General features: G+C 41.6%; 2 protein-coding genes across 6 annotated transcripts in view; both read right to left on the minus strand.

Annotated features, from left to right (window-relative positions):
- esamb (endothelial cell adhesion molecule b) overlaps positions 1-6,906 on the minus strand; it is a 72,817-nt gene extending 65,911 nt beyond the window's left edge. For both annotated transcript variants that reach the window (XM_007554399.2, XM_016672637.1), the window contains exon 1: positions 6,471-6,906. In XM_007554399.2, coding sequence (XP_007554461.1) covers positions 6,471-6,525 — 55 coding nt within the window. In that variant the 5' untranslated portion in view covers positions 6,526-6,906. The remainder of the gene's footprint in view (positions 1-6,470) is intronic.
- Positions 1,840-21,967, minus strand: LOC103139654 (X-linked retinitis pigmentosa GTPase regulator-like). Of its 4 annotated transcripts, XR_001662406.1 has the most exons (16): positions 21,718-21,966; positions 20,907-21,032; positions 20,738-20,830; positions 20,598-20,660; positions 20,363-20,521; positions 19,466-19,615; positions 19,240-19,401; positions 18,275-18,433; positions 18,077-18,201; positions 17,847-18,002; positions 17,544-17,769; positions 16,591-16,673; positions 16,457-16,516; positions 14,583-15,933; positions 13,634-14,477; positions 1,840-1,850 (listed from the first exon to the last, which is right to left on the minus strand). XR_001662406.1 is itself a non-coding variant. In XM_016672635.1 (15 exons), exons 1-15 carry the CDS (start codon positions 21,746-21,748, stop codon positions 14,380-14,382), a joined length of 3,042 nt encoding a protein of 1,013 aa, XP_016528121.1. In that variant the 5' UTR covers positions 21,749-21,966; the 3' UTR covers positions 12,459-14,379. The 4 variants fall into 4 exon arrangements, 3 of the variants coding, with proteins under 3 accessions (XP_016528121.1, XP_007554462.2, XP_016528122.1); XM_016672635.1 differs by lacking the exon at positions 1,840-1,850 and having other exon boundaries at positions 12,459-14,477; XM_007554400.2 differs by lacking the exon at positions 1,840-1,850 and having other exon boundaries at positions 12,459-14,477; positions 19,240-19,398; positions 21,718-21,965.
- Positions 21,968-23,161: the final 1,194 nt, after the last annotated feature.

Raw genomic sequence — 23,161 nt, forward strand, 5'->3', positions numbered from 1 at the left:
TATTAAGTCAGAAGTAAACACAATTGTGTTAAACTAGAGCTCTGTAAACACAATGGCTTGACTCAACCTTTCATGACAGACAGATCCGTTTCAAAGATTCAAAATTTATGTATTTATGTTATAGCTTCCATAGCAACATTTATTGTTTGCTACCAACAAGTATATCAGTTGATAACTTGTATAATGATATACAAATATTAAAACAAATAAAAATAGCAATACTAAGAATACCATAAATTGAAGTAGGTGTCCAAACACAGTGCAAATTGGGCTACCCAATGAGTGATGCTAATACATAGGAGTCCAGACGTGTGAGTACGGTTTCATAAGGTAGAAGTGTATGATTATCAAATATAAAGCAACTGAGGAGATGAGGTCTTGGGGAAGAAAAGGGTTCTCTAGCTTTGAGATCCTTCATGTCTGCACCTGTAGTTTGAGGGTTGAAGTCTGAGGACTCTGTGTTGGGGGAGAGTGGCACCATTCAGTTCTCCTAAAACCTCCGTGGTAGCAGATGTTTGGCAGATAGGACAATAGGTCCTTATTGAGCGACGGTAGTAGAAGTTGGTCCTATAACCAGTGGGTCACCAGTTCGAACCCCCGAACTGGGGGTTATGTCCAAGACACTTCACCCACCTTGCCTAATAGTGGGGCTCAGAGGACCCAGTGGCGCCGGTGCAAGGCAACTGTGCTTCTGTCAGACTGCCCCAGGGCAGTTGTGGCTACAATCCAGTAGCTCATCATCGTCAGCGGGTGAATGTGTGCGTGAACAGGTGAATGACTGAATGTAGTGTGAAACACTTTGGTGTCCCTTGGACTTGATAAAGTGTTATACAAGTACTAGCCTTGTTTCATGCTATTTGCTTCATCCAGAGGGTCTGGACTCTTGGCTGTTGAGAAATGATTGATCGCTTCCTGGAAGTGTGGACTCTGTTGAAGTTTAAAAGTTAATCCGATTGCTGACATTTGTAATGCACAAGCTGGATGCTATGAAGCTTTCCCAAAATTGTCTGCGCTGTAAACAATCACCCCCCACTGCGAAGAGAGAAGTGCCAAGCCAAACAAAATGGCTGTTAATGTTAATTCCCTTGGAAGCGTGACCAGCACACCTTTGATTTGCTTCCTCTACTGCCATTGCTAAAACTACAGACACACTACAATTCCAAAACATCAACATCTTTCGCAACTTCTCCCTTTGTTTGCTGATTTCACTACCAGAGGAATCCATCTCAGTGGGAAAAAGCCCAGACGTTGCTGTGGAGCGATATTTGAATCAAGTGGAATTGCATAGGCTATTTAAGTACAGACCATCAACCACTCTTACCATTTTTATGATGTTCTCCACAGACTTCATCTCTTTTTGGAGATATTTACAGTCTGTAACATTGGTGCTGCCACCACCCCGTGATCCGATTGGAATGGATGGATGAAAGAATGGATTTGTATCTTATTGAAAAATAAAAACCTTGATACTGATAACCCGTTCCTGTCTAAATGCTACATGAAAGGCAGTTGTAGGTGATGCATTTTAACTCTCCTAGAATTTATGGTTGCAAACTGAAGGAGTTAACAGGTGCCCGAGAGATAAAGCGTTAAAACCCAACACAATCATAGCAACACTCTCTCTCTCATGCCTTCATTAGAGAGGCAGGCCACTGAAATCTTGCCAATAAGGAAGATTTAGAAAGCACACAAACACTGTCTTCTGAACTCTGTCTGAGCTTTCACATTGCAATCTCATCACGGCAGTGGAGAGGAAGGACTATCTCCTCCTAGAATTGGTGTGTGGTTGGTATAAAAAGCAATTTAAGGGAGAAGGGATTTCATGATAGAAATCAGTTACGCCTTGTAAACTCCAAAATTGACATCATTGTGTTCAGTAAAGCGTAGGAGACTTTCAGACGCATGCAAGTTCAAGCCCAGAAAGCTACACTGTAATATCCATGAATATTTTCTCCCCAAATACTGGAGATGAACAGCATATTGAATGTATTCGTTTTTTTCTGTCTATGCAAAAAATATATATATAATTCCCACAAAGCAATATAAAGAGAAACGTACACAATCTAGTCTCTGCTAACAACTCAAACTGTTTAACCATAAATATCCTTTCACATGTCAATGTCAACCAGCCCAGAAACTGTTTATTTCCATGGGAGCAAAGAGCTTTAAGGCTGAAATTCTGATTTCTGTCCTCTGGTAGTTGCTGAGGCCTGCCAAAGCCTTGCACTGATAGTTAATTTTCATGCAGCAGCCTACAGGGAACGCTGTTTGTTCAACGTCTGGACCATGACCGACTAATTTCTTGTTTAGCTAATCATAATCAGAATTACCCTAAGCTCTGAGAGTTACTCTCTGAAAGGGAGGGGGATACAGCTGGCTCGCAAACATCAGCTTACGCCACGGCCAAGTGGCTCATCACGAACCAGCGCTCAGTGAGCACAATCAGCCGAGGACAGGGCGACGCTTTTAATAGCCGGGCCAAGCAAAACGTTATCTTTTCACCTTATTACTGACCTCAGGTCGATCTGAGCCGTCAGGTGGGCGGCCGTCTTTCGGCATCGGCAAACGCTTCTGGATTTAACTGTTCTTGCAGTGAATGGGAACATGAGCAGTCCTAATGAGCAACTCAAATTTATTTTACTTGATAATTACGTAACGTAAAGCCAACAAGTTGCCGGGTTTCATCGATAAAAGCCGGGTTGCCTTTCCCTCCGTTAGATCCTTTTTCAAACAGGCATGTTTCTGACAGGCTTGCACACGGCAAAAACAACAACATCCATCGTCCCAATTAAGAAGGCCATTTGATCATCAGAAACAGTTACTCTCCAGTGAGCTGCACGCTGAGTTTATTCATTTCATTCCACTTAGCACAAATCAAAGCAAGTCAGATGTAATGCCACGCCACAGCAATTTCAATGCAGACGCCTGCTACTAATAAAGCCACAGCCTCCAACTGTGGCTTTTCTAGCTTGAGGAAAATCTCAAACTGCTTAGAAGTTACAGAGATGTATCGATGCACCTGAAACCTTCCCACATCATTTTTAATACAGTTGGCAATACAATAATTTCCCATCGCTAAGCTAAATAGTAGGGCAGGTTTGGAAATAGCCTGACGGTTCACCTTCCAGCAGGAAGAAAATTAGTTTTTACACGCTGAACTACTTTGTGCAAAAAAAGAAAAGGTCAAAAACCTTTGGCGATAGATATGCCTGTTCACAAGACACGCAGCTATAATTAACATGAAGTGTTTCTGTGCAGCATAAACGTAGGGACGGCTGAATCCATATGCATGCCACAGTCTCACTCTTTTGAGACTGTGGATCATTTTTAAGCTACTTCACAATTACGTACCGCTTCGTGTTGGCTTGTCACATAAAATATTAATGCAATACGTTGAAATTTGTGGTTGTAACGTGATAAAATGTGAAAAAGATCCATGGGTATAATAAAAAAAAAACAAACAACATTTACAGGGTGTTGTATGAAAGTGGGTTTAAATGTTCTTCCTGTAAGTGTGTTCCGGTGCTGCTCTTTGATTGGACGGTCACCGTGAACAAAGCAACTCCTGACGTAAGAAAACAGTTTGATTTCTGCTCTGAGAGGAAGCCGACATCTGTTAGGAAACTGTGCAGCTGCACAGTTGACAGGAACAAGACTGTCCAAGTCAGATGAGCTTTTAAGAGCAGAGCTTAGATGATTCTGAAAGCTAAAAAAAAAGGGGGGGGGGGGGGAAACCTGTGGTTCTTATTGTCTGGTTATTCCCTAAGATTAGTTTTATTTTTTTAAACTCATTGCTATTCATGCACACAAGCCACAGTACTCATAAGCCAATGCTTTATGCAGGATTTATGACCAATACTATTAAGTAAGCCTCCTTAATTTGACAGCTGGGACTTCCTATCCAGACGTTTTTAATGACTTCTTGCTCCTTAAGGTCCACACCGCAGATTTTACGTTCTTTTTCACCCTCACAGGGGACATTAACTCTCAAAAGAGAGCACAAAAGCTAACAATGTTGGACTTCTTTGAAATTCATTCGAGCATTCAACCGTGCAACAACATTATGCCCTCTTAAAATGAAGCACTCTGCTGCAAGCTTAAAAGGGAACCTCTGGTAAAACACACACAGAAACAAGCAGGCTGTGCCACAGTGGGATTCATAGCAATAAAAATTACATAGACCTTATTTCATGAATTGTCAGTGAGCTCGTTTCCCTGCATTTGACTTCAGATATGTTCCTAGAGGGAGCAGGAGAAAGGAAACAAACGACTAATAAAAGTCAATTGGGAATCACTAAATTGAGTGCTAAAGTTATTTGCCAGCCCACTCTGTAAAATCATTCAAACTCACTTTAGATGCATCTGGAATTACTATAGAACATGAAAATGTCTGGGGTTTTTTCCATTTTTGTTACTTATTTTAAATTGTTTAATCAAGGAAAAATGTATAAACTCAAGTTTCCAAACACATGAATCTGATGACAGGTGTGATCAACTTCCTCTTTCATTGCTGTTCTCACGTACTCTAAATTACTGCAGAAATAGAAAAGATGCTTCAGCTGTTCTACCTGGTAAAGTTTGGCTAATTGTTTTCAATTGGACACCTGGAGTTTGTAATTCAACCCAGAGTATGCAAGCTTTTGATAACTTTTAATCTCCAATGCTTTAAGAGTAAATTGGTCAAGTAGGTAGCTGACAGCTCAAAATCCCTGAAGGAGTTTGTTAAAGTTCATCAGCAACACCCAAAAATGAACTCTGACCCAAAATGGCCTACTTCCTGTTGGGTTTAGGGCATACCTCCAGGAGAAGTTTTTTTTTGTTTTGTTTTGTTTTTTTGTTTTTTTTGTTGTTTTTTTTAATTTTTGTTTTGGAGGGTTTCACATACTAAATTTCAGCTCTGTACAGTTTACCAGTTATTAAAAGTCAACAGTGGAATGGATTCAAAGCTATATGTGGCTCTGCAAATAAAATAAAATTAAATTAAAAATCCCATTGCTCAGTAGTCAGAAAGGGAAGGTGAGCTAAAGGAGCGCGGGTTCAGACTGCATGCTGAGCAGCAGCTGCACTCTCATAACTATGTAAGGAGATACAACCCCCCTCACCCCCTCCACCCCTCCCATCAAATGGAAACATTTAAAAAGAAGCAGAGAAACGCAGAAATGCCGTGCGAATGCTGTGAGGTGAGCGGATTAACTTGATTTAGATACCAGAGGTGAGGCAGAAATCCTGACAGGATTTGACTGGAAGAATTGGCACAAGCATTAAAAAATCGGGTAGAATTTTACTGAAAATCAGCTACAAAGTTACAATCTCAGCAGAAATAATACTTCAAACTGCTGCATTAAGTCTGTGCATGGTAGACTTTGAAGTTGATAAAAATCTACATGGATAGAGTTTAAGAGTTATTTATATGTCACACTTTGTGAATAACAACACATTTCTCTACATTTTGATGCATAAGTTGCTGATTAAAGTTTTGGCACTTTTTAAAAGAATGGGACTGTGTAGGATCTCAGCTGAGCAGCAGAGTGGGTTAAGTCATCACCTCTGGGTTGGGAAAAAGGCAACGATTTACCACTTTATAAATGACAAATTGTGATCCAACAAAAACGGAACAAGATGTCGAAGTGATGTGCCACAATTCAATCGTAGTGAAAAAGTTCTTCGAAAGGAAAAATAAGCCAAATATAACTTTTATATTTACAGCATAAACATCACAAGTCAGCGCGTTCGTCTGAATAATTGTTTAAATAGCACAAGGTATCTAGGAGTAAAAAGTGCAAAACGATCACAAGAGTGTTAATGTGTCACACAAACTAATTTCAAACTCCGAAGGCGATTGTCACCTCTTGATTAAACTTCAAGCCGTTTTCATCGTGGCTTCAGGGTCATCAGTCAGACTAACTCGAAGACAAGAAGAGGCTGAACCCCTTGCATCTCATATACAACAGCAACGCTTTAGAATCGATGTCAAAATCTGCCATAAGTCCCGATCGCCCTTTGCAGTGTATACTAATGCCAATTCTTGTGCCTCTTGTGATGTCATCATCATAAATGCAAATGAGGCTAAATTAGCTTTTTCTGTCTCCTCTGGAGGGATTTATAAAAACGTAGTTTTCGTTTCGCCATTAAGCTCCACATTGCATCACTCATCTGTGTTATTGTCAACATGCCTGTGTCAGCTAAAATGACACATCACCGTGTGGTGCCTTTAAATCCGCCGAAAACTGAAGCGAGGAGCTCCAGTTGTGGAGGCGCATCTGAACTAACTTCATCTTTTTACAGTTAAACATTAAAACTTAGTTGTGGTGAGAAGTTTTTAAAAAAGCTTTGTTTTTTCTATGAAGCTTCTTCAAGAAGATTTTTTTTTTACTTTCTCACTTAAGTCATCTCACTTAAAAAAAAAAAAAAAATTAAAAATTAAAAACTAATGAACGTTTCAGGAGAGCCAGATGAATTAATTGGCCTACCTGGGAAGATCCATATCAGCATCAGCATGGCTCGAAGTTTCCTCTTCATCTCCATGGTGCAACATCCACCAGCTGCTCCTGCGGCTTCTCTGAAAGCTGACTCCAGAAAGCCGCCGCGCTGCCCCGATCTGCCGCTTATAGCTGCCTTCAGGTGACAATTAACTGTCCGCTGAGCGAACCAGCAGGGCGACGTCTGCAAGTAAAGCTCCGGCTCCTCCTGCCATCCCGCCTGCAGACAGCGGCTGGCATGGCAGAGTGCTCCGTCCGCCGCTTTAACCGCTTTAACAAGGTGTGCAGTATTTTGGGTTGGCTCGTCCTCCCCCGCCGCTCCCGGTTCGGGTTGAAGCAGCTTCACTTCTGGGCTTTTGTCCCTGGAGTGAGCCCGGCTCCTTCTTGTCCTGCTCCAACTGTAAACTGTGGGAGCTTATTCACCCCACCTGAGCTGCTCAGTGTCGCCCCCTGGCAGCGGGAAATTTCATCTCTGCCTGTTGGTCGTAAAACTTACTTTGCTGTTTTATTTCTTACCTTGTAAGGTTTGATGTTTTGTAAGAAGTAACCTCTCAAGGACAACTTGGATTTTACAAATGCAACCATTTTTGTCCTTTTACACAACAACATAACATAAAACGTCTTAAACTTTCTAAATACTTTTTAGTTTGATACCTAAACACACTGAAGCACCTGAAAATTATGTTTTTGTTCAAAACTAGAACAGGATTTAGACAGCTTATACATTAAAAATATAAAAATACTTTAATAACATCTTTATATGGTTTTTGTGCATTTTTCCTAAATTGACAAAAAGCTAAATATTACCATTATAGAGCGAAATTATAGAGCGAAATTCTTTTTGTTTTGTTGGAGGTGGAGTTGAGAAACTATAATATAAAAATAAAATTTCAAAATAGAATCTGAAACTGAAGTATCAATATTATTATGCTAGTATCAATTCAATACTGATATCAACTTGCTTTTGATATTGATATTTCTGGATCACCTCTAGCTTCTCTATCAGAAAGTAAACACAACTTGCTCCAAATGTTTCCTGAGGCACCAAACAGGACTGTTGTTGTTGGAGGTTTGAACAGAGCAAACGAGAGCAAAACAACCTTTTGTCAAAATTATTTATCAAATGCTTGGATAAAGGTTAGAAATGCACAGTGTGTTGAAAACTGTGTTCACAGCAGTTAGATTTGCCATTTAAACAGATTACATATTCTATAGCAATCTCTTTTTAAAATTGCATTAAATTTATTAGAAATTGTTAGAAGGCATTTTTCTACCACCTGTAGTCACCTGTTTATAAATTTGAGCTCAAAACCAGGCGCGTTGCCTGGTCAGTCACTAAATTACACACAATGCAATATGCTGAACTGTCTGCAGAACAAGCAGGTATTTTCTGTTTTGCTCTTTGATTTAAAGTGTTCTTTGTGTGCAGATGCTAATCTCTTAAAAGTATTATTTTCTTCTCTGTTCTTTATTTTCTGTTACTCCTCTCATATTTCTACTTAACTGAAACCATAAAATGTTTTGTAGCTGAAACAATACCCCGAGCTCTACCAGCCTGGAATAAGGTAGTTCCGTGTTCAGGACACAGAATCAACGGTGTAAGAACAAAGTCCCACAAACATAAGAGCTTCTGTTTCTAAGTTTGTGATATTTCTAATTATTCAGAGGAAAAAAGTTTGTTTTTTTGCTGTTTTGTTTAGCCTCACAAACACTAGCATGAAGAGCAAACAACTGGAAACAATTTGTTTCTTATTCATGTTCACTACCAACTCAATTAATAGATCCTCTCTACTTTTATCAATCTGCTTCTTGACTTATTTCATTTAAACTACATTTCATTTTTAAGGCATTTATTTCCTGTAGTTGGGTCAGTTGTTGGCTCACAGCATGAAGGTTCTAGGTTTGAATCCCAGATTGGACATTTCTGTTCTCTCTGTGTGGATTCTCACCAGGTACCACAACATTCTCCCATGTTTTCAAAATCAGGCATGGTGGGTTAATTACCAACAGACTGTCCCCAGCTGGGAGTGGCTCATTTTCTGTCTGTCTCCGTGTCGTACTGTGATGGGCTGCAGCGTACCCTGGATCTAGAGAAATTACACCTCCAGATGGGCATTAGCCGCCCTCTGCTTCCAAGCCCCTCTAAAAACCAGCAGGGTTAAAGCAAGTGTAGGAAATGGATGGATGGCTTTACATCAAAGTGATCCCTCATGCATTAAAAATAACCTAAGTGCTACCTCAAAGTTTAATCTTCAGAAGTGTTCGTGGATCAGTATGACTAATTAGGCCACCTTCTACATTCAGTTCAATACATTGGCTACAGACGCATGAATGGATGGTAAACAGAAACACGAGAGTAAAGGCCGATAAAGACTCGCTTCTTTCCTTAGCGATAAGACAATCACACATCTGCAATGTATTATGTTGTAGCATGGCTGGTGGACGTTTATATCCTGTCTCACAAAGCGCAGTCTAGTATTGATACAAATGCAAAATGCAATACTCTGACTCTAAACTGTTATCAGTCGCTGAACCAAATATGGGGAACTAAAAAGTTCCAAACAGTGCTGAGAACTTACTCAAAGTTGTATCCACTATACCCAATGCAAAAGTGTTCTCTGTATTAGACGTAAAGTCGGCTTCCTTCAGATGGAGTTAGATGAAGAATCCTCTTTTCTGACAACATTCAACACCCCCATTGGGAGGTTCAGGCAACCTTTTGGCATAAAGCGTGCACCAGAAATATTCCAGCTCATCACGGAGCAGATAGGCAGGAAAGTGCTGATGTTGTTCTGAGGAGTAAAACCAAACACATTCAGCTTCATATCAAAACTTTTTACTGTCAATAAAACATCTGATATATAAAAAACATAGATTAAAACATGTCAGGATATAAAACTGGGTCCAGAGAAAGTGCAAAATGTGCTTCAAGATTGGGTAAATAAATAATAACACACACAGCTGCTGAGAGGAAAACATCACACGTGTCAGTTAAACAGTAAAGGAAAGAGCTGCTCCATCTGATTTCCAGGTTTAAAGGAATATTCCACATTTTATCCAGTCAATAGATGTTGACGCAGCGTGCTTTAACAACGGCTTCACAAGAAAAACGAATCACTTTGTTCAAATAGGACAGCTTTTACCAATTCTCTCAGGAATTTCTAGTATTTTTTAAGCTTGGTCAAGACCAATTTATTACCAACTTAAGAACGACCCTGTGTCCAACTTTAACTTTTAAAAATCACATCAAAAAGCTTTGAAAGTCTTTAACATTTAGCTCAGCTAACCTAAGGCATATATGTGATTTGTTTCTTTATCTTGTATGACTCACTGGTCGCAGACAAGCTAACAGTTTTAAAACCTGTTGAATCATAAATTAGAGATTCATGACATCTAGACGACGTCACTGTCATACTCTCCCTAAACATGATAAATCGGATCTTTTATGCAAACATTTGTAAGGTTTATAAAATTCTTCATGACAATGCTGCTCCGCCTGTAAGATAAACTAGAATGGGTAAGGCGCCCCCTGGAGGTCAGTGCAGCATCCCTAAACGTACGACTGCTTTTAATAAAATGCTTCCTCTTTTGTGCGACTGGTTACTGGAATAGTTTGTGTGATAATAAGTTCCAGTTATAAAATGTTTTAATATTTGGTAAATATACTGTTGCTGATAAATGGATTCATTATTAATGAGAGTATGGAAACGTTTTAATGAACAGTCTGCTTTGTAGTTTGGCCTGCTTGGTTTTAGTGAGATAATGAATGAACGGCTTTATTTGTAATTAATAACTACACTGGCTTTGCACCAAGTCATGATCTGTTAAATCATCCTGATTTAATCCAGCTGTCCAGGGATTACCTGGTACCACGCATTTCTCTGTCTCTGTACTAATAAATAAACAGGATATGATAAAATTACATGTTATTTTGTTGTATTCTCGCCCCCCCCCCTTATTTTTGCATACTTGTGTTATTTTATTCTTCACTTGTTTTTGTCCATTTCCTTTTCTTTTAATAAATGTTCTCCAATATTTGGAATTATTTTCTGTTTTATTTCATTTCATTATAATTTGTTTTTGGGACTTTTCTCTTGTTTTGTTTTGAACTTTATAACATTTGATTCTGGTCAGGATGTTTTTCTGATTTAGGGGGAACATTCCTTTAAACGGTGAATTGAAAGCAGATTTAATCCTAATCTGAACAGTTATTAGAGGCTGAAATGATCCTGAGATTAGCTGAAACGTTTCCTACAGAGAGAGGAGCAGCAGGTCCGGTTCAACAGAACCGGGTCAGAACCTTCCACAGAACATTGTCAGAGTGTGGACCTAGCTGTCAGAACATTGGTTCTGGGGATTCTGGAAGGTTCTGGATGTTCTGGAAGGTTCTGGATGTTCTGTAAGGCTCTGGTGGTTCTGGAGTTGATCAGGAAGTCACCAAGCTGAGCTGTAGTTCTGCTGCAGTTCTGCTCCTGTCCAGCGGGTGGCGCCGCTGCCCCAGCCCAGATGTTTGGGTTCCTACAGCAGGCTGCAGGCTCCGGAACGCGTCGCATCCACCTGCCTGGACCTGGACGAAGACAGCCGTCTGAAAACGGCCAGCTGGGGAGAGGGACAGGGACAGTCTGTCCACAGCTCTGCAGGTCACAGCGATGATGTCATACCATCTTACCTTCCTGCTGGAGCCTGATCGACCGTCGGAGCGGAGTTCCGCTTCCCCATTGGCTGCTTTGGCTTCACTTCCTGACTGCTCTGCTGCAGGGCTGTGACCTCTGACCTCGGCTCCTCCTGGTGAAGAGCATTCAGGGGGCGTGGCTCCTCCAGACTCGCTGCTGATTGGATGCGAAGCTGGCTCTGCGTTCAGCTTCAGGGACCAGAGAAGCTATGGGTTAGAGGTCGGAGTCGCTCGCTGGCCACACACTGACACACAGCACCATATTCAGTTCAGTTCATACTTCAGTTCAGCATTCAATACAATTATCCCAGAGAAGCTGATGGTGAAGCCTGGGACTCTCAACATCAATGTGCCTTTGGATCAGAGACTTTCTCACCAACCGACGTGAGGTGGTGAGAATAGGGGACAGAACTTCATCCACCCTGGTCCTCAATACAGGCACACCGCAGGGCTGTGTGCTTAGTCCAGTTCTTTTTGTTCTGTTCACCCATACCTGTGTAGCCATCCACTCATCAAACAGGGTTCTAAAGCATGCAGATGATACCACCGTAGTGGGTCTGATAAACAATGATGAGACCCTGTACAGAGAGGAGACACAGTGGTGTTCACTGAACAACCTGGTGCTCAACACCAGCAAGACCGAGGAGGTCATAGTGGACTACCGGAGGCCCAGGAGGACAGTGCACACACCTATGACGATTCGAGGGGAGGAGGTGGAGTATGTGGATGGCATCAAGTTCCTGGGCATCCACATTACTTTGGACCTGACCTGGTTGCTGAACACACCTCTTTTCTGATGAGGACGACCCAACAAAGAGTCTTCTTCCTCAGGAAACTAAAAAGGGCTGGACTCCCTGCTCAGCTGCTCAAGAACTTCTACAGAGAAATGACTGAGAGCATCCTCTGCCTCAGTACGACTGTGTGGTGTGGCGACTGAACGGTCCAGGTCACAAAAGACATGGCCCAAGTGGTGAAAACTGCCCAGTGGATTGTTGGGAGTGAGTTACCAAACCTGGAGCTAATATGTACTGGCAGACGGCAAAGGAAGGCCAGTTGCACTGCCACTGACCCCTCCCATCCAGGACACAAACAGCTTGTACCGCCACCGTCTGGGAAACGATACAGATACATAAAGAGCACAACCATCTGTCCATCTTCCATCCTCTCCCTGCAGACACTCACCCATTTGCTGCACCCTAAAGACTGATTAAAACAGTATCTATTTCTGAGGATACCACTTCAATTTCATTATGTTCTAGAAACATAATGACAAATAAAAAAAATAATATGTCTTAAATTTACTGGACTCTCTGCCGACGAAGATGTCCCAGTCTGCTCTTCATCACCAGCTCTGTCCTCCTCTTCCTCAGCTGTCTCCACCGCATCCTGACGGCCGTAAAACACAAATTACACATTTAATTATTTTTTTTAGAGCTGCTGGGAATCGCTAGCGCTCTGCTAGCAGAGGGAATTGGGAAACTCAACCTACAGCTACACAAGCAGAGGAAACACACAGCTGGGGGTAAAGGTGGGGTAACCAGCACACAAACTGGGTCGCTGGAGGAAGAAAAGTGGCCCAACCTGATTGTGAATCCTCTCCTCTGGCAGTGAAAACATTAGCTCTACAGCGCTCTCTTGTGGTGCTTCAACTCACTAATAATGGCTTTCCGATACAGAAAAGTCTGGAATCAGGAGAATATCTGGTGAAGCTGGTTTGTTTCTGGGTTGATCCGACAGCCTGGAGTCTCTTTTATTCATCAGAACAACAACAAACTGGATCCAAGTCTGACTTTTCATAAACTTATCTAAAACCTGGATTTAATCAGAGCTTGAACTAATAGTTTTTAGTCTTAGTTTACCAGAAGGATGCCGTTCTGGCTCACTTGCTTTTCCAGTCAAAACTCCAAAGTTTTTACACGTTGAAAGGTTTTATTTTGTAGCCTTCATGGAGCGCCACAGGGAGACTGTTTAGAACCACTAATATTATCAGTAAATGAATTTACTGTGAGCTACAAACAAAAACAAAGTGAACATGATAACAGAAGTCATCCCCAATACTGTTAAAACATTATTATATTATTTAATGATGTAGGAACTTTTAATAAGCGATTCTTTTTTCCCTCCTGGGGTATAAATATGACGTGACACACATCCTGATTTTGTTCAGCCTCTAGAAAAATTTGTGTCCATCTCAGCTAAACGCCTGATCCAATCAGAGCGGTGCTGTAGGCACACCCGGTTTCCATGGCAACCACTAGCCGCCATAAACATGCTGACCGGTTGCTACGGAGGCTAAGCTCTCCTGCCTTCACCATCATGAACATGAACGGAGCTGTTGATCAGTCCTGCTTGCAGCTTTGATTTATTAATCATTAAAACATGTTAAAATCATGAGAACGCAGAAACATTCCAACATTCCAAACAAAACAGAGAAGAACAAAAAGTCGGACATCACGACTCCAGACACAAGAAAAGTGAAAACCAAAGCGAGAATAATAAAAGATAAAAAAGCAAAAGAGCAAAGCAGCTGAGCTGAACTGAACAGAACAATATTATGAGAGAAACGGAAGCAAAAGGCACAGCGACTAAAGTCAAAGCAAGTTATTAAAAAGCAGAAAACTCAATACAAAAATAAGAGCATATGGAAGTCAAATTCGGTCACAAACCACATGAAAAGAAAAGCAAAACAACTTACATCCCAACTTAAACATCAAGCTGTGAAATATGACTTTAAAGATCGAAAACACAGAAACCACAGACGTGTTTATGAAAAATAATCCCATTTTCTTTAACTGGAAACCATTGAGATAAAAACTTGAAATAAAGCCGCCTTCAACTTTCTCAGAATTGTTACCAAAACGGGTGACTCACACCCAGAAAGTTTTAGAAAATATCCTGAAAATTTTATGAAATATCCTGAAGGATTTACAAAATATTCTCAAAGTTTGGTCAAGTAACGTGTGTAATGTGTAATTTCTAGCAAGTAACTATAAAGTTCTAAAAAACTAAAATCCTGCTGGTTTTAATCCTGCTGCTTCTACCTGGATTTACCCTAAAAATAAAGCCCGTTTCTTCTCCCCTACTCTATCAGTACTCTGTTAAACCCAGCTCAGGGTTGAACCTGAGAGGAAACAGGTTCTGACACCAAGGAGCTTCAGAGGAGGAGAAAGATCTCAGGTTTCCATGGAGACCAGGTTATGATTGATTGATGTTATTGCAGGTAAAACTTCATCCGGGAACTCCTCTTCCTCGTCTTCCTCCAGCTGCAGATTTTCTGCTTTGCTGCTTCCTCACTGAAGCGTTCCTCTTCTTCACGACATCCTCCTCTTCACTTTCATTCTCGTCTTCATCACCATCACTTTTCTCCTCCTCCTCACTTTCTTCCTGTTTTTCCTCATTTTCTTCACTTTCTTCTTCTTCTTTCTCATCACCTTCCTCCTCTTCTTCTCCTTCCTCTTCCTCCTCTTCTTCTCCTTCTTCCTCTTCCTCCTCTTCTTCTCCTTCCTCTTCCTCCTCTTCTTCACTTTCTTCCTCTGTCTCCTCATCCTCACCATCTCTCTTATTTCTTGCATCCTCCTCCTCTTCCTCACTCCCCTCTGTTTCCTGTGATGACTTTAAAGTTTCGTTGTCATCCTCCTCTTCCTCTTTCCCCTCTGTTTCCTGTGATGACTTTAAAGTGTCGCTGTCATCCTCCTCTTCCTCACTTTTTAAACTGCTTTGCTCTTCTTCATCACTCACTGCTCCTTTGCTCTGAGTCTCCTGACTTGACCCTTCTTCTTCCTCTTCCTCCTCCTCTTCCATATCTCCTCCTTTGCTTCCTTTTTCTTCGGTCTCGTTTTCACTCTCCGTGGCTCCACTGGTTTCTTCCTCTTCCTCCTCCTCTTCCTCAGCAGCACTCTCATCTTCCTCAGCCTGATCTCCTGGTTGAGGAGTCTCACTGTCTGTGTCCTCCTCCTCCTCTTCCTCCTTTTGTCCGGTTGAAGCAGATCCAGTCTCCTCTTCCTTCTCTGAGCTGGTTCTCCACCTTTTCTCCTCCTCCTGCTCTTCCTCCTGTTCCTCCTCCTCCTCTTCTTCCTCTTCCTCCTGCTGTGGACTCTCTGATGCAGGAATGACGTTGATGCTGACGGCCGACTTGCGGTTGACCTCAGCAGACAGATATTCAAACTCTTCCGGGTCTGAATCCGGTTTTGGAGCACTGCCCCGCCTCCTGGAGGCCAGCTGCTGGACCAGAACAGCGCCCCCTGCTGCCAGGATGGCGGCGCCGGCCAGCGTACTCCCACCTGAGCACTTCCTCTGGGCTGCAGCTTCCTTCCTGTTTCGCTCGTTTTTGGATCTTTTGGATGAATCTGGGTTTGGTTTGGAGTGGGAAGCGTTTCTCTCGTCACTGATTGGCTGACAGCTCTCTATGGTCAGCCAACCAGCTTTGGACTCTGGTCCGGCTGGACCGGACTTAGAAGCATTCCTTCTGGGTTCTGGATGCTTGTCCCAGTCCGCAGCTGGTTTTGTCCCAGTCAGCTGGGTTTTGGACCCGGCCTGTCTGACTGCTTTGTTCTTATGATCCAATGACAAGAGGTTCTGTTGGTTCTGACTGATCCTCCTCTGGTTCTGATTGTGCTGGGCGGACAGAGAGTGAGTGTCGCTGCCCTTCTGGAACTGGGTGTGTAACGCCCGGCTAGCCAAGAACTTCCTGTCCTTTCTCTGCTCTCTGATTGGTTGAGCAGAGTGTTCTCTGATTGGTCGAGCAGTCTGCTCTCTGATTGGCTGAGCATGCTTACCCTTCCTCTGTCCAGCACAGACAGCATGAAGACGGAAAGAGGCGAACGTTAGAGGAGAGCATGCAGGAAACAGAACCAAACTGGGCTAACATGATCAAGGTTTCTCCCAGAAAACTTGCTAAGCCCAGCGGTTGGGCACCAGGGCAGTCATTTATCCATCGGCCCGTCGTGTTTTTGAGTTAAAAAATGTTTAAAGTTGGCAGGAAATTTGAAAATATCACTTGATAATTATGTGTTATTGAAAGATTGAACATTAATACCTGAACACCAACTATATAGCCTTAAAAAATGCAAATATTTTTAAAAAGACATAAATAAATAAGCAACGGTTAGCCTGGCGGGGGCACAAGTAAAGCCTGGTGATCCGCCAGGCTTATAATATACTGGGGCAAACCTTGATGATGGAAACCAGTCAAGCTAGCTTACCTTTGGCAGCTAGCTTACTGTGTGCAGCTAACTTACCTTCTGCAGTTAGCTTACTGTAGTTATCTCACCTTCTGAAGCTAACTTGTTTTCTGCAGCAAGCTTACCTTCAGCAGTGGAGACAGGCTGAGTGTTTTGTCGCTGGGATCCATCTTCATCACATGAGTCTGGCAGTAAAAACAGACATGAGGATGATGAAGATGACGTTGCTCCACATCTGGAGAATCCAGAGATTTCTCACCAGGTTCAAGAAGTCAGTGGTTTCTCCCAGTCCTCTCACACTGTCGCAGTCTGTCAGGCTCTCCATATCGCCCCCTGTCTGCCCTGAGGAGCAGCACACCATCCAACACAATGAGCCTCATTTAATGTACATTACTGTAGAAAAGCCTGGATTAATAAAAGAAAAATACAAATAACCAGTGATTATTGGTGCATCCACATCCAGATATTTAAAATTATAGCCAAATGAAATAAAAAAGGGTTTTAACTTAAATAATTAAAATGAAAAACTAAAATAGAAAAAAATTATGTACTAATTGTATAATTATATAATATATAAAATATTAACATTGACTATTACTTATTTTAAAATGTTTAGATACACTTGAATTTTGTTTTTACAAATTATAACTGTTAAGAGAAAAAAATGAAACACAGAGGCTCTAAATTAATTCAAATATATGCAAAAAAGCTGAAATACTCCACTGAAAAACAGGAGATTTTTTAAAAAAAGAAATAAAATTGAAATTTTAGGTGAATGACAATAAATTTTAAAAGGTAAAACATTAAATTTAATTTTTTTTAAAATACCTGAATATAACATGTACAGTTATAAAAAATATGAAAGCAGAAAAAATAAAAACATAAGCGATTGATTGAAGAATAAATAAATACTAATATGAATTTTATTTTAGACTTTGTGAAACACATTTAGAAAAATCCTTAGTTTTTTTTTCTTATTTATCTAAATAAATGCAAAGACAGTTAAAACACTGAAATGTTTTAATAAACCACAAAACGGGTGAAAAAATGTAATTCTCTTTTTAAATAAACTAAAAGTTTGTGAGTCGGTTCATGAAACTAAAATTAAAAAGGATGAAATGATTTTTAAAAAGAAAATCAGATTCTATGAAACCAATCAATAAATTGATAAATGATAGTAATGATAATATATTGACTGACTGAAGTCGGTACCCTGATGGTCGCCGTCTGGGCCAAAGTGCTGGCTCCCGTTAGGAACAGGCCTGTGGCTCTGCTGGTTCTGATCCGGTTCAGACGGAGGCAGCAGAACCGGCCTGTGATTCTTGTCCAATGGGTTCTTGTCCAGTTGGCCCAAGGCAGGAAGTGGCGTCTGCAGGACGCCCGAGGTCCTGGCGGGGAGCGAGCGGGCCGCGGGTCCAAACTGCTCCGGAGATCGCTCCTGCAGGACACGGGGAGATTCCGTCAGCCCACGCTGGTTCTGGAGCGGTTTGGACCTGCCCCAGCACCAGAACCGACCCGTTCCCTGCGGCGGACCCGGGCAGAGAGGCTGCGCTGCAGCGTGGCGGTCGGTTCCCCCAGGAAGTCGAATGCACTGTCCTCCAGCGTGACGGCGGAGCAGCCGGGTCCTCTGGGCTGGGCCAGAACCACCATGTGGCAGCCTCCACACGCAGCCTAGACAGAAAGGAGCAGATGGGTCAGAGCTGGTCGTCTGACGGCAGTCTAATGGCCTGACGACGGCGACTCACGGCCTGGACAGCGAGCGGCAGGAAGCGGGGAACCACGGCCGGGTGGAACCGGTTGGTGAAGTTCTGGTCGCCCAGGCCCAGCTTCCCGTGTCGGCCGTCGCCAAACGAGTACAGCAGCCCCGTGTCTAGGGAGAGAGCCACGGGGTCAGAGCGAGTTTGGGAGCCCACTCCGGTCAGAGGTCGAAGGTCGGAGGTCACCTGTGAGGACAGCAGTGTGGCTCTCCCCGCAGGTCACCCGAGTTGGCCGGCCCGCCTGGAAGCGCTGGACGGGGCGCGGCAGCTGCGACTCGAACACAAACGTCCCAAGGCCAAGCTGGCCGAACTGACCCAGGCCGAACGAGTAGATGTCGCCGCTGTCTGGGGTCAAAGATCACACACTCTGCTGGTTACTACACAGCAGTAAAACATGCTGGAAAGCTGTGACACAAAGAAAAATCTGATTATTTAATTGAAATGAAAAATTATTAAAATTGTAATAAAATAACACAAATACAGTAGAATATCTAAAAAAAAACACTTAGATTTTATTAAGAAATAATAAAATAAGCAAGTATTTTAATATTTTAATAAAAAATCTGTTAAGGATTAATAATATGAAAATAAAATGTAAAGCCTAAATATTTTATCGATTCCATTTTTTAAATTAAAACTAAATGTAAAGCTTGATTATTCTTATAAATTAATACATTTTAAAAAATGTAAAGTACTAGTATTTTTCATTAATTAAAAAAAGTTCTAATAAAATGGAGGGCAAATTTATTTTAACAAATATTTGTATGCTAAAAAATATTTTTTTGCATAAATTTTATTCCATACGTTTTTTTTACACCTCCTGACCCCTAATGGGGTCAGGAGGTGCTGGTGCTGGTGCCCATCTCCAGCGAACGTTTTGGGCGAGAGGCGGGGTACACCCTGGACAGGTCGCCAGTCTGTCGCAGCATAAATTTTATATTAAATAAATAGAATTTAAAGGTTATTAATAAAAACAAAATGAAAGATAGCTGTCCTAAAAAAGATTATAGAATTATTAACCATTAATTAACAGAAATGCAATACAATTAAATTAAATACTTATTCCTAGTTTTTGTTCATTTTCTTTGAGTTTTCGTGCAGGTTCGTCGCTAAAGCTCTTATTCTTCGCCAGTCGGTGTGTGATGGCTAACCTGTTAGCGCCACCGTGTGGCTGCCGCCACAGGCCACCTGCAGCACCGGCTCCGTGATGCTCTCCACCCGCTGCGGGACCCGGTGTCCAGCCAGCCGCTCCGGCCGCAGCCCCAGCTTCCCGCTGTCCCGCTCCCCGAAGGTGAACAGCGCTCCGTCAGCTGCTGAATACACGCACATTAGCCGGTCTCCTGGTCCAGGTGAGACCAGTCACCAGGTGAGTCTCACCTGTCACCAGAGCGGAGTGGTAGTATCCGCAAGACACCCAGCTGACCGGCCGGCCCACGCTGACCTCCAGTGGCCGGGTCGCCTGGCCCCGCTTCCCCAGCCCGATCTGACCCTCGGAGTTCTCGCCCCACATGAACAGCTTCCCGCCCTCTGCAAACAACATCAGGGTCACGTCGTCACCATAGCGACGTGGCTACAGGACAGCCAATGAACAGCCATCTTCACGCAGAAAACACTGGCTAGCTTAATTGACAGAGAAATCGTTCAAAATAAGGAATTAATAAACACCTTTAATTATAAAATATTTACTGTAAGTGTAACAAAAAAGTAAATATTAACAAGACGAACGTTGAAAAGAAACTCAAAATTTTAACTGAAAATGTTAATTTTGGTAATATTGTGTTTCAATAGTAAAAAAATAAATAAATATACCATATAATATATGAAACACAATTATTAAAATAATTATTTTAAAAAAATTGTCCAAAGTATATTTTTAAAATTTTGAAATGTACCGTTTCTAAATTTTATCACGTCTAGATTTGAAGTCTCTTTATAAAGTAAGAAGTGTTAAAATTTAGATATGGGCCATTTAAAATGTTATATTATTGTATTATCAAACCTTTTAAAAGGACAGGCTTAAGTTTTAAAATTAATTTAAACCTTTTAAATATGGAATATCTCTTGATTAAAAACAAGAAATCCAACATACAGTTAAAACATTTTTTTCAATTTAATTTAAAAACATAATTTTTTAAATATTGTATTTGTTTTCTAATTAAAACATGTTAGAAAATATGTGAGCTGAATACATTTACAACAAACTTTAAAGAATTAGTAAAATGCTGACTATGGAAGATGAAGGAAACCCACACATCACCTGTCATGTTTTCTCACCTGTCAGGGCGGCGGAGGTGTTGGACCCGGCTGCCAGCATCTTGATTGGTCCATGTGCCTGGAAGAAGCCGATCCTCTGGAAGGCGGTCCGCTCCTCGCAGTCGCCGAGTCCCAGCTGGCCTTCGCCGTTCCCGCCGCACGCAAACACGTGTCCCCGCTCTGCAGACACACACCCAAACTGAAATGGCTGAACTCTGACCCCAGATCAGGGCTGTGGTTGGGGTCAGGAACCAACCAGTGCTGATCAAAGTGTGGTTCCGTCCGCATGCCACCAGCCGGACCTTCTCACCCTTCAGAGCTGGAAAAATGAGGAGAGAGCAGGTCATTTCCTTTCTCACTTCCTGTCAGAGGCCTTCGCCTGGAGACCCCACCTACCTTTGACACAGGTGGGCTTCTGTACTGTCTGCTTGGAGCCCAGGCCCAGCTGGCCCCAGTTGTTACTGCCGAACATGAAGAGCTTCCCGTTTCCTGAGGAGGAAGCAGCAGCAGCAATTCAGGATCAACCAGCAGCAATTCTACAAGAAGCAAAAACAAAAGCGTCTACCTGTGACCAAGGCACTGTGCTCATCTCCACAGGCGATCCTCTCAGGAACGTCGTTCTTTAGCCAGAACACACTGGGCATGTCGTCAGCAAACTTACTTTTTCCAAACGTGAAAACTGCTCCAGACTCTGCAGAAAACACAGAGGCACGGAGGAAAAACAAAACAAAACAAAACAAAACAACAAAAAACAACAACAGAAAACCAGATCAGATCAAGAAGAATGAAACAAGAAAAACAACCAGGAGGGACATTCATCTGCTCTTTACACTTCACGGATGGATGGGTGACATTTGAGTAAAATACGGATGCTCCCCAGTGTTTGCATTAGGAAAACTTTCCAGCTCTTGTTTTCAGCATTTAAATTGGTTCAAACTGGTGGAGTTTGACTAATAACTTTTACATTAATTCAAAAATTCTTAAGAGTTCCAACAACATTTCATTTTCCTTTTAGAATCAATAAAGTATTTTGTATTTAAATTGATCTCCTAGCTCAAGACCGTCATCAAGAACCGCAAGTTTTCTTATTTTAAGACTTTTAAAGCCGTTTTAAATTAGAGCAAACGTGGTTTACAGAAGAAAATGTTCTGAGCTGTAAATTTAACTAACCCGATAAGAACAAAACCCGAAGCAGAAAAGTTATTGACGAAGAAATTACGAACTTTAATGTCTGTTTTCTTTAGCCTAGGAGCTAATACAGAAGCCGGTGTGGGGTTTTAACACAGCTAATTAGCCTAGCTAACAACATGCTAGGCTAATATTCCAGAAACTCGCCCTTCTCCCTCCGTAATATAACACTGCTTATATGCATTTACCGGGTATTTCGTCTTCTGCCTCCTCTGCCATCTCTACAGAACTTTAATCCGCTTTGTTCGGTGGTCGGGGAGTGTTGGTGATCTCAGCAGCGACAACCCGGAAGTACACAAAACTTCTCCTAGGATACGAAGCGCTGGTTTTGATTTCTTAAAGGAGCAGCGCACGTTTTGAAAGTTCTAAATTTCTATCCAATTTGTTCCACTGGTACAGGTCAGTAAATCACAACATCATTTAATAGACCATATATTTTAGTGATCTGGTTAAAAAAGCAAAACGTGTAGATAATATAGATCCATTTCAATCATTTATTTTGGTCAATTCTGATAATTTTGGGTTGCAGTGTTTGAAAAACTGAAACTCTGTCACTTAGAAAATTTCAGCTGTTTATAAGAAATAGAAGTGTCTCGTTAATATAGGAATTTTATGTTCTGGTCGTGTCATGACTTATTGCTTCTGCACCCGTTTTTACCACAATTTTTCCTTCCACTCAGCTTAAGTTACAAAAATCTGGATGAACAGAATACTCCTCCTGCTGATAGGCAGAAAAAGTAGACTCCAGTTACCAAACCATGTCCTGTTGAACATTTGCATTCTTGAACTCACAGAAAACTGAGCTTATTTAAAAATGATCTTTTTTTAAAAAATGAATACGAACAAATAAAAATGTTTCATTTGTGCCTCACGTGGTGGTGCAGTAGATCCCCCAGTGGTCGCTGCTGGTGAACAGGCCACATCTGAGCTTCTCCAGGCCGATCAGCGCCATGCTGTAGGGCTCCAGTAAGGGGATGCCACCCCAGGCTGCCCGTCAGTGGTACACACGGTCGAAACAGAACCAGGACTTGAACGGTATGTTGAGAATTTGTTTTGGGTTTAACCGGGATTTGCTTAGAACTTATTATTTGGGATATTATAATTTAACATAACTAACTACTTGAGTTGCAATTGTTATTTCATAGATTTAGTTACCACTTGATAGTTAGTATCTGGTTCAAAACGGACTATTTGTGGGCCTTTAGTGGAATGGACTGTGTGTACCATGATGCTTTAGAACTAGAAGTTAGACAAAAACTAAAATTTGGAGGGTTTTTCCCAGAAAGAGCTACTATGTTAGCTGAGTTCCAATACACTCTGTCATATTATGTATGATTTGTTCATCCTTTTTATTCACTAAAGTTCATCTGAATACTCCATCCAACTCCTTTTCGTCTTTCAATTAGTCGAATATATTATTTCCTTGTTAGTGTTTGCACCAGTATCCCCAGACTGCACGCATATGCGTGTGAACATTTCGCGTTACTTTGATGCAACTATCATACACAAAACATAAAGTATGATGTTTATGTGTGAAATACAAATCAAACTGTGTTTATAATTTTAATTACATGTTGGATTACATAATTTGGACTTAACAGAAGTCCAAAAAATGTACATGAATTTTCATTG

Source organism: Poecilia formosa, unplaced genomic scaffold (genome assembly GCF_000485575.1).
Source record: "Poecilia formosa unplaced genomic scaffold, Poecilia_formosa-5.1.2 Scaffold63, whole genome shotgun sequence".
In the NCBI taxonomy this organism is placed as follows: domain Eukaryota; kingdom Metazoa; phylum Chordata; class Actinopteri; order Cyprinodontiformes; family Poeciliidae; genus Poecilia; species Poecilia formosa.